This window comes from Pteropus vampyrus, unplaced genomic scaffold (assembly GCF_000151845.1).
Source record: "Pteropus vampyrus isolate Shadow unplaced genomic scaffold, Pvam_2.0 Scaffold131, whole genome shotgun sequence".
NCBI lineage: Eukaryota > Metazoa > Chordata > Mammalia > Chiroptera > Pteropodidae > Pteropus > Pteropus vampyrus.
The window spans coordinates 2,463,907-2,474,192 of record NW_011888912.1 but is presented as its reverse complement, the minus strand read 5'-3'; the positions used below and the strand labels follow the sequence as shown (position 1 = coordinate 2,474,192).

Below are 10,286 nucleotides of genomic sequence, written 5' to 3'. Positions count from 1 at the left end.
CTGTGGACACTCACAAGGCCCGCAGGGCGCTCAGCTGGCCAAAGGTGTTGGCTCCAATCTCCCAGATGCGGTTGTGCTGGAGGCCACTAGGGCAGCAAGAGAGGCTGGATGAGGGCGGCTCAGACTCTGGCTCCCCTCCACGCCCCCCACACACGGGGCGGAAGAAGGGAGAGCCCCCCGCTTGTCCTGGCGAGGGAAGGAAGGGCCAGCCCTGGAAGCCATCGGACTAACGGCAGTGCCCACGGACCAGTGGCCCTCGGTGAGTGGGTCAGGAAACAAAGCCACAGAACCATCCCCGTGGCCCCAAAGGGCCGGCTTCCCGCCCAGCCCGTGGACAGCCGTGACTGGCCAGTGGCCGGCAGGGCCCAGGAGACAGCTTGTCTGGGGGGATGGGCCAGCCTCGGCCGTGTCAGAAACCCTCCTTCCTCTGTCACACACAGACACGACCACCCCGACACCACCCTGCTCTGGCCCCACAGGCACAGACACGGCGGCCTCGGGGGCCCTGCCAGCCTGAGAAAGTGGGAGCAGGGTGAGGAGGGCTGGGGGGCCTCGGGAGCAACTTCCCGCCGCGTCAGAGCCACGTCCCGGTGTCCCCTGCCAGCCGTGTCCGGGGCTGCACGCAGGGAGGCAGGCACTTCCAGCCCCTGCTGCTGCCCTGCTCGTCCAGCCCGCCAGGCCCCAGGCGTCCCTGTCCCTACCCCTGTCCCTCTGCTGGCCCTCACCACTGTTGCCCTGGAGCCCAAGGAGCCACCCCGAAACTCTCGGGGCGTCGGCTGCTGAGCCCGCCATCTGCTGTGAGTCCGGGGCCTGTGCAGGCCTCGGCTTCATGGCCACCGTGGTCCCTGTGAGTGGTCCCTGCGAGCTCTAGGCCCTCACTCCTGATCCCTGACCCCCAGTCCCTGACCCCCGTCCCTCAGCCCCGGTCCCTGACCCCTGTCCCTCACCCCTGGTCCTTCACCCCCGTCCCTCACCCCTGGTCCTTCACCCCCGTCCCTCACTCCCAGTCCCTCAGCCCCGGTCCCTCAGCTCCGATCCCTGACACCTGGTCCTGAGCCCTGGTCACTGAGCCCCGGTCCCTGAGCCCCGGTCCCTGACCCCTGGTCCCCGAGCCCCGGCTCCCACGCCCTCTGAGAGCGCAGGAAGGTCATGCAAGCCCCGCCTGCAGACCTGCCTGAGCCCAGACTCACATCTCCTCCAGCTTTTGGCAGCCATGCAGGCTAGGCAGCTCCTCGATGCGGTTCTGGGACAGGTCCCTGGGGAGAGAGGCAGGTCTGGAGTGAAGCCGGGCAGGGCAGCCACACTGGAGGGCCGGGCCCTGGCCAAGCAGCCCAGGGCCAGGAAGACACGACAGGCCCATGGCTGCGGACACGTGGCACAAGTCTGCACCCTGCCACGGCCCCCCCTTCCGCAGGGTCTGGGTGGGGCCGGCCCCCCGCATTTGTCCAGTCCCGCTGCCACATCGCGTGAAGCCCTCGGGAGCCGGGGAGGACCTGGGGGACACGGAACCGGGAGTGATGGGCTGAGAGGCACTGCCAGGGATGCGGCGGGCGTCACCGAGTGAGCTGGGGGTGCCAGCCCTGGGACCACACCCGCGGTCACTATGTGTGGAGTTAACAGGAAGGTCAGTGCTGGGTCCTTATGGACCAGTGGACCCGACCCTTTCACCTAACAGAGGCACCGAGTGGGGACAGCACCTGCCCAAGGACACGCTGCCAGCCAGCGGAAGGCTGGGTCTGGGGCCCGCGTCTCTGACGCCCAGTGCGGCTTTTCCGAGAGCGGGTGCCAGGCCGCCTGGCTGCGGGGCCGCGTCCTGGGGATGGGGCTGGTGGCAGTGGGGTCGGACGCCTCCCTTGGCCCCACAGGCACTTCAGCCCTGCCCCGGGGAGGGACTCTCCTGTGTAAACTGGGGTAACAGCACCACTCATGGAGCGCCGACTGTGCGCTGGGCGCTTGACACGTGGTTTCCACCCCCCGCAAGTTTGGCCAGTTTGTACTTGGAGAAACGGAAGTCCGGAGGCACGAGCTGGGGAGCGGCAGAGCGGGCCTCGTGCCAGGCCCGGCTCCCGAGACCACCGCCCTTTGCCCTGAGCAGGAGCGGACAGGCTCCAGCAGCAGGGGCCTCTGCGGTCCCCGGGCGTGGGGTGCGACGCGGGACTGGGGGCGCGTGAGCCACTCACAGGACCCGGAGCCTGGGCAGCTGCTGGCACATCCCCTCCGGGAGCAGCCGGACGCCCGCGCGGGTCAGGGTCCTGCGGGGGGACAGATGCGCACTGGAGCAGGCCCGGGCCCCGGCGGCCCCGGCAGCAGCTCCCGCCCCGGGCCGGACGCTGGCACGGGAGCACGGAGCTGACGGGGCAGGTGGCGGGAGGCACAGGGCAGGGGCTGGGGAGACAGAGGGACACGCAGCAGACAGGCCCTACATGCCCGGCCCCATTCTGCCCCCACCCAATGTCTCCTAAGGTCTGCGGCCACCCTGCAGGACAGTGACCGGCATCTTCCGGGCTCCCCTGAGGGCAGGGAGCAGACAGGAAAGCTGGGGCAGAGGCCGTGGGAACCCAGCCCGGAGTCACCCAGGCTGGGAGGGAAGAGGGAGGAGGACGGGGCAGCGTGGAGAGCGGGCCTGGCTCAGGGGCAGGGTGTCCTAGTGGAGACCGAGCCAAGGTCATCCTTGGGGACCTGTTAGTGCCCTCAGGGAGAATCTTCCAGATGCCAGCGACCCCCGGGGAGACAGTAGAAGCAGAGACGGGTCCCCGCCTGGCCATGCCACACACAAGCTGTGTGACCTGGGGCTGGACGGTGGGCCCCTCACTTGTCCCGTCCACCCCCTTACTGCCCCAGGCCCGGCCACGCTCTGACGCCCTCTGCCCACGCTGTATGAGGGGGTGGCAGAGGACGGGGGAGCCGTGTGGACGTTGGGCTTCAGAAAGGCCCCCCGCCCCACAGGTGTTCAGTGCCCACGTGTGGGTCAGGAACCCCGCAGTCACGCCTGGAAACCCTGAGAACAGCGAGGACGAGAAGTCCAGCCTCCTCACCCCAGACCACCTGCCACCGCCACCGGCCCTGCCTGCAGCTGTGGAGATGGGCATGGCCCCTGGGGCCAAGCCACATGACCTCTAGGCGAGGCTGGAGCCCGCAGCAGGGGCAGGCAAGCCAGGACAGCCCCCAGAGTAGCCCCCCACCCCCCGGGGCCGAGCCAGGGCGGGGCCGAGGCCACACCACTCACAGCGTCTCCAGGCTTGAGGTGCCCTTGAGGTCTGGGAATTCCTGGATGTCTGTGGCTCCATTCAGGGACCTGGAAGCAGAGCCAGCAGCTCGAAGGTGGAGGGCGGAGCACATCCACGTCCAGCTCCCAGCCCTCGGGGTCTCCCTGCATGTGTGGTCCGCCCCCAGCCTGCCTCGATCGCCCCGGCTGCCCGGACCTGGTGGCGGCCGGGCTTGGCTGACCAGGGAGCCGGCAGCCTTGGCGTTCGGGCCCAGAGTGCCAACAACACAGGCAGGGGACGGGGAGTCGCCTCTGCTGAAAAGGGGGCGACTCGGTGCCTCTGAGAGGCCCCGGGCGGCTGGGGCCACTGAGCTGCCGTCTGCTGGGGCTTCTTCGGAGCGTCTGCCCTGCTCCCCCTTCTTAGGCTGCTTTAGACTCGTGGCTTCCCGGCCCCCACACCCTCCGGTGAGCACATGGACCCCCCGGACCCACACACGACAGGGGCACAGAAAACCTGCTGCCAACCCAAGCGGGCAGCGTGGGGTCCAGAAGCGAGGCCCGATCCAGGGCCAGGGATCTGGGCGCTCAGGACCCGTCTATCAAATGCACCAAAACCCTCTCGGGTTTACGGTGAAGACGGGGCCTGACGACAAATACGAAAGCCAGGCGTGTGCTGTGAGGTGTCGGTGATGTCACCGGCGCTGCGGGCCGGGAGCAGCCGGGGACGGTTCTGAAGAGGGGGCGTGGGCTGGGGAATGAGACAAGTGGGAGGCAGGAAGCAAAGCAGCGCGGTGGGCGGCTGAGGGCCGAGGTCGCTGGACAGACTGGACCTCGGCGCGGTCCGGCGTCCGGGACATTCACAGAACTGCTGCCGTGAGCAGGACGGGAGGTCAGGTGGAAGCCCTCGGCCGTCGACAAGCTCGGCCGTGGACCAGGGCCCGCTCACCCGCCTGGGGTCTGGGAGGAGGCCGTGCCCACCAGGTCCGGGAGCCAGGGCAGCCTGCAGCCTGAAGTCCAGGCTTCTGGGCCACGGGGGAGGAGGGGGAGGGGATGGGGTGGCGGGGGCCACTCCCGGAAGTTGGGGCGGAGGCCACGGCCCTGGCAGCCCCCGGAGCCCACTCACAGTGTGTGCAGCTTGGGCAGGTGCTGGAATGCAGACCTTCCCACGGACTGGATCGGGTTGTCGTAGAAGTGTCTGGAAGAGAGACCCCCACGCCAGCTCAGCCACTCAGTGCTGCAGCTGGGAGCGGGGCCTGCGATCTCTGCCTCCCCCGCTCCCCAGGGAGACCGGGAGCATCGGAGCGGCCCCTCCCCGGCCCCCGAGCAGCGGGAGAAGCCTGGACTCACAGGGCCTGCAGCAGTGGGTTCCCCACGAAGGCCCTTTCGGGGATGGCTCTGATGTTGTTGTTGTGGAAGCCCCTGGAAGACAGCCGGGGCGGCTGAGGCCTGGAGGGGGTGTGCGGGGCATGGGGACCCTGGCGCCAGCCCCGCCTGCGACCTCCCGGGTCACACAGCACGCCCCCCGCGCCCCCCGCCGCGTGACAGGCGTGGGGCCGAGCCTCGGGGAGCCTGGAGGGCAAGTCAGCTCCCAGGGGGGCCGTCCTCTCCTTGTCACTTGGGCAGAGCCCTGGAGGGTCCCCAAGGGGCAAGTAGGGGGGCATGTGGGAGAGCAGGGTGTGGGAAAAACGGCTTCAGGGGTTATCCCCCATGAGGGGTGTTCCCCAGATAGAGGCTGGCTTGGCCTAGAGGCCCTGAAGCAGCAGCAAGGGCTCAAGGCGCTGTCAGATGCTGACTGACCGGCGGGACGGGAACGAGGTGGCACCAGGGCCAGCGCCCTGCAGGCAGGATGACGCGTGCGGCTCACTGGGGACTTTTCAGGACAAGGTCCACTGTCCTCTTTCCACGGAGGTCTCTGGCTTCTCTGCTCCCTCCCCCTCCCCCAGTTCTGCCACCTCAGGCCGTCCCTCACGCTGGCCTGGACACTGCCACTCACGCAGCCGGCCAAGGCCACCGTCTGGCCGCTGCTCCTCCTGGGTCAGCACTCCGAGTTACGGCTTGAGCCTCTGTGCCTATGCTGAGCTGTGCTCTGGGGACTGACACGTTTATGAGCCTGAGGCCCTGTCCCCGAGCAGCCTTCTCTCCACAGCTTGCGAGACCGAGAGAGACAGACGCCACGCCCCGGCTCGGTGCCACCACAGCGTTCCAGACTCTGCTCGCGAACCTCGGGCCCCAGACGTGGCCTGCTGTCCTCCGCCGAGGTCGGGCACCCTGCTGGGCTCCCCCCCCCCCCGGCCCATTCCATGCCCCTCAGTGCTCACCTGCACTGTCTTCTGCCTGCAATGCCTCCCCTTCCCCATCCTGCCACCTAGGCCTCCAGCCTCGAGACCAGACTCAGCGTGGATTAACCACAACATTCTCTCTGTTACTCGGGGCTTCCCACAGTCATTTTAGATGATACTGTACAATTAGGGTCAGAATTACAAGCCAACCCTTAGGATTTTGTCCTGGTCCCTGCTTTACATATGTTGCTTTGCGTCCCCAACGGCTGGTGTCTATGTCACTCACACGGCAGGCTCGGCAGGTGCTCAGTAAATGCTGGGGCCAGCTTCCCATGCCCTGTGGGTCCCGTGCTGAGCGGTGACCTCGTAAGCCAGCCCCAGTCCCTCCCACGTTCACGTCTGGACATGCCCCAACCAAGGCAGGAGCAGTGCCAGGCCTGGCCTAACAGGAGGTGGCATGTGCGTCCCCAGGCTGGAAGGGCCCAAGGCTGTTTCCATTGGTGACACCCCTCGGAAATGCTTGAGGCTAAGCTAATGAGGCTGGTGGCTGCTCGGACCTGCGCTGGGGTCGGAGGGCACGTGGCTATGGTTTTCCAGGAACCGTGGGAGGCCCGGGGTGGGGGCCGCCGCCCCGGCCGAGGCACTTACAGCTCCTGCAGCCTGCCCAGCGTGCTCACAGCGGCAGGGAACTCCTGCAGCTCATTGTGGTTCAGGTCCCTGTGGGGGAGACCGGCGGTCAGGGCGGCTGACAGCAGGCGGGCCGAGCCGCGCGAGCTTGGCTCCGGGCTGCCCAGGGGTGGGCTGTCCGGCTGTCGGCGGCGGGCGATGCTGGCAGCATGTGGGGGTGCTGATGTCCCCCTCCCGCTCCACACCGCTGGTGCGGGGTCGTCCTGACCAGCAGACTGAGCCCAGGGGACCCTCAGAGATGTGGGCGCAGGGACCGACAGGCCCAGAGCCGTCCCCGCTGGTTGAGGCGGCATCTCAAGTGCTGGGGACATCAGTGACAGGGAGGGGCAGGAGGGTAAGGGGGCGACCTTTAACACCTTGCCACCGATTCTTGGGGTTCCGGAAGGCTCCTCGAGTGCTCGCCTCGGCCGCCCCCACCCTGTCGCCGTCCATAAGAGTGAGCGGCGCCTCTCATGTGGCTGCTGGCGGACGGCTGGGCCCGGCGTTGGAATGACCACGGCAGGGATGCGGTGCACACACCCTCTCAGAGGGATGCGACACGGCCTTTCCGCACGGAGAGATGTGTGCTCAGCTGCCGCCAGGCCAGGCGCCTGTCCCACGGTCGTCTGCCCGGGCACGGGGACGTCGGCGCAAGCGTGCCCACCAGCCACCGGGCAACATGAGCCGTTAGTGACCGCAGCTCTGTCCCCTTTACCCTCTCGAGGGGCCGCTGCGCCCGCCGTGGGGACCACAGCACGAGGTGGAGGCGGACGGAGGGACGGAGAGCAAATGCGACCTTCGAGAGAAGCGATTGACAGCTGCCCGAGACGAAACAGGAAAGGGCCGCAGTGGGGGGACCCCCCCCAAGCGGGGGCCACATCCCGAGACGGTGGTGCAGGCGGCACCCACAGGGCTGCAGAGCGTCCGCTGTGCGTGGCCGGCTCCCTCAGAAGAGACGTCTGCGTCACGCCTCGGGCTGGCCTGTGTCACTCGGTAGCCGCACGTTAGCCCATGTGGAAATGTGCCTAGTTTGGGGTGCCTTGTGCCTCTGGATGCCTGTGGCTGGGGTGCACGCCCACCCTGGCCGTGGCCCCCCAAATGGCCCTGCCCATGTCCGCCCAAGCAGCAGCGCGGGCCGGTGGCGAGCCTTTCGTTACGGAGCGGCTCGGCGGGTCTCGTGGGCCAGCAGCACGCTACGCCGGGTCTGGCAGCCAGACACCGCCGCCCACTGCCCCCGTCATCACCTGCGCTAAGACCCCGGGGCTCAGACCCCAGCCGTCAGGCAGCTGCAGCACGAGCTCCCTCCGCAGCTCAGTGAATCTGACCGACCTGCTCTCCGGGAGGCCCCCACGGCTGTGTGGGTGGCCGGGACGTGTGCGGGGCACCCTCCCTGAGGCCCCATGCTGCACTCAGTGGGAGGCGTCAACCCCCTGGAGTCCCACCACGGGCGGGGGCAGCCGAGGCTGCAGGGTGAGACAGGGGCCGCCCGCTCCTGCCGTCGGCGAGGGCTCACCCTCAGCGCGCGTGCCCCTCTGTGCTCGGCTCAGCCCGCCCGTCCTCTGCCGTGGGCCAGGGAGAACCAGAGTCCCCGTAAGTGGCACCCAGGCATCTTCGCCCGGAAGCCTTGCTGCCGCGTCCGCGTCCGCGTCCGCGAGGAAGAGCGCGTGTCTGGCCTCAGCACTGCCGCTCGCTGTGCGGCCCACAGGGACTCGGCCGCACTGCCCCGGCTCCCCGCCGCCTGCCCGGGTTACGGCGCATCCCACCGCTCCGCCGAAAACCGCACAGCCTGCGTCCCTGCGCCCCCGCCCGGGGGGTAGGTGAGAAGTAGCCACGGTCTGATGACTGTCCACATACAAGTGCATCAGATCAACAGGCCGGACACCTCCCGCTCACACGGCATGTCAATTACATCTCAGTAAAGCTGGCCGAGGGCAGGGGAGGGGGGCAGCACACATCGTGGGGGGAGCCAGCTGGCTTGATGACGGAGCCCGTGGAGAGACAGGCCCGGCCGACTGCCCGCACCGAGGCCCAGAGGCGTGACTGAGGCCTCCCGGGACCGTTCAGCCCCGGCTGACTGCAGCCCCCCGGCGGCCCAGGGAAGGCTCCAGCCAAAGGCACTCAGTCAGCCCAGCCAATGCATGGACTTCTAAGGACCCATGATCTGCGATGAAGCCACAGACGGTGAGATGCCCTGTGTCCCCCCGCACGGGACCCGCTGACATCCGACGTGTGTTTGTCAGTCTGCTTTCTTCCCGCTCAACAAGAAGGATTTGGAGTAAAGCGACGCTTGGAGCGGCGGCTACTCGCTGTGGCTCGGGCAGAGCCAGTGCTGGACCCCAGGCCCGAGGCCGTGGGGTGGGGGGGCTGCGTCTGCTTGGGGGGACCATGTGGAGGGCCTGAGCCGCAGGGCGCGTGCACGGTCTGCCGTGTGGCACGTGCGTGTGCGCCGGCCAGGCCCCCTGGCCCAGGTGGAGGGGCTGGGTGCCACACCCCTTCCAAGAGGCTTCCAGCCAAACCACAGCGGGCCAGTTTGATCTTCCCTCTGCTGCGAGATGAGAGAGACCGAGGTGGCAGAGACTTGACAGCCCGAGGGAGAACGGCCCAGAGCCGCACAGGAAAAGCCAGAGGGCCAGGGGCTGCCAGGCCCGCCCGTCACGAACACCTGGCGCCTGCTCCGCTCGCTCCCCAGCCTCGGCCCCCACAAGCGCTCCAGGGGAGACAGCGGAGAACGCACCTCCCCCTTTTAACTGGAGATCAAAAGCTGGGGGAAGATGTGACCGCTGGAGGGTGGGAAGAGAGGGGCGCTGCCCACAGGGAGGGTCCCCGCACACACGTTGCCAGCACACGCCGGCCGCCCGGGCAGACCAGCCACGGGCCAGAAAACAGAAGCAGAGCAGCTCACGCCGTGCCCAGGCCGCACAGACGGCTGAGCGCGGCCGCCTGGCTCCGCGGCATGGCTGTGGACCTGCCTTGTCCCTCGCCTGGCCGTCCCATCTGGGGAGTGGGTGCCGGGCTCTGTGTGGCAAGCTCAGCGCCCACAGATCAAAGGCACAGGGGACGCTGGGCGGCGGGCTGCTTTGTGGGTGAGCCAGAGGCAGTGGTGCCAAGTGCTCACACGGCACTCCAGTGGATAATTGAGAAAGAATCAGGTGGCATGCCCTAAAGTGAAGAGATCGCTGCCAGCTGGCTTCTCAGAAGTGCCAACCCATACCCAGCACATGTGCCACCCCCCTCGACTTCCCAGCAAGGCGAACGTCCCACGCCCCAGGGCAGGGACCCAACTCCTCTTCCGCGCAGGTGGCCGGCCGTCCCGAACCCCCCGAGCTGTGTCCCCGACGGAGGTGGCTGCGGGGCACCGGCTTCCAGCTGGGCTTGCCGACCGCTCACTCGGCTCTGGACAGGGGTGGCAGGGCCGTGGGCCAAGTCCCGTTAACACCACAGCCTGGGCCTGCTCCGCCCCCAGCGGGGCCCAGCTTCCCTGGACATCAGTTTTCCAGTTGTGGACCAAGCAGGCTAGACCGTCCAGCGTAACTGACCCTCTGTCCAGCACAGCTTCAGAGGGAAACACATGGCTGAAGTCAGCTCCCTGCTCCTGACCCCAGGCTGGGCCCCCTGCACCCAGCCCTGGGCCCCCTGCACCCAGTCCTGGGCCGGCAGTCAGCGGGAGGGGCATCTGGGCCAGCTCTGCCCTTTCTCAGCTTCGGGCTGTGCCCGCAGCGAGAGGAGGGGTGTGAGGTCACGGCCCCCAACCACAAACGTGGACAGCTGCACGTGCCCAGCAGCTCTGCCCAGCGTGGCCTCCGAGGGTCACGGCTTGCCCTAGGCAAGGGTCCCTCTGCTGCTTCCGCCACTTGAAGGCCCGTCAGCTCAGGAGAGGTGCCCCAGCCTGTGGACTGGGGTGACGAGAACTGGCCGTGCCCTGGCGCCCCGGGTCCCTCCCCAGCCTGTGTAGCCTCCTGGAGCCGCAGGGCCCCGGCTGGCGTGGCCAGGGTATTGGGGAGCCCAGCAGTCTCTGTTCATGTGGCCCCGGCCCAGAGCTGCAGGGGAAATGGTGAGTGTGGGACACGCCGACCGTATCCCAGCCCCGGCCGGCAATGCCCGGAAAACACAGCTTCTGACGAGCCAACTCGGGTGGG

General features: G+C 68.2%; 1 protein-coding gene across 1 annotated transcript in view; it reads right to left on the bottom strand.

The window, feature by feature from the left end:
* Positions 1-10,286, bottom strand: part of LGR6 (leucine rich repeat containing G protein-coupled receptor 6) — a gene marked incomplete at its 3' end in the record, with an annotated part of 25,149 nt that overhangs the window by 6,106 nt on the left and 8,757 nt on the right. Inside the window, exons 4-10 of the mRNA XM_023534777.1 lie at positions 6,133-6,201; positions 4,553-4,624; positions 4,329-4,400; positions 3,227-3,295; positions 2,181-2,252; positions 1,191-1,256; positions 15-86 (exon numbers count right to left, since the gene is read on the bottom strand). Coding sequence (XP_023390545.1) covers positions 15-86; positions 1,191-1,256; positions 2,181-2,252; positions 3,227-3,295; positions 4,329-4,400; positions 4,553-4,624; positions 6,133-6,201 — 492 coding nt within the window. The remainder of the gene's footprint in view (positions 1-14; positions 87-1,190; positions 1,257-2,180; positions 2,253-3,226; positions 3,296-4,328; positions 4,401-4,552; positions 4,625-6,132; positions 6,202-10,286) is intronic.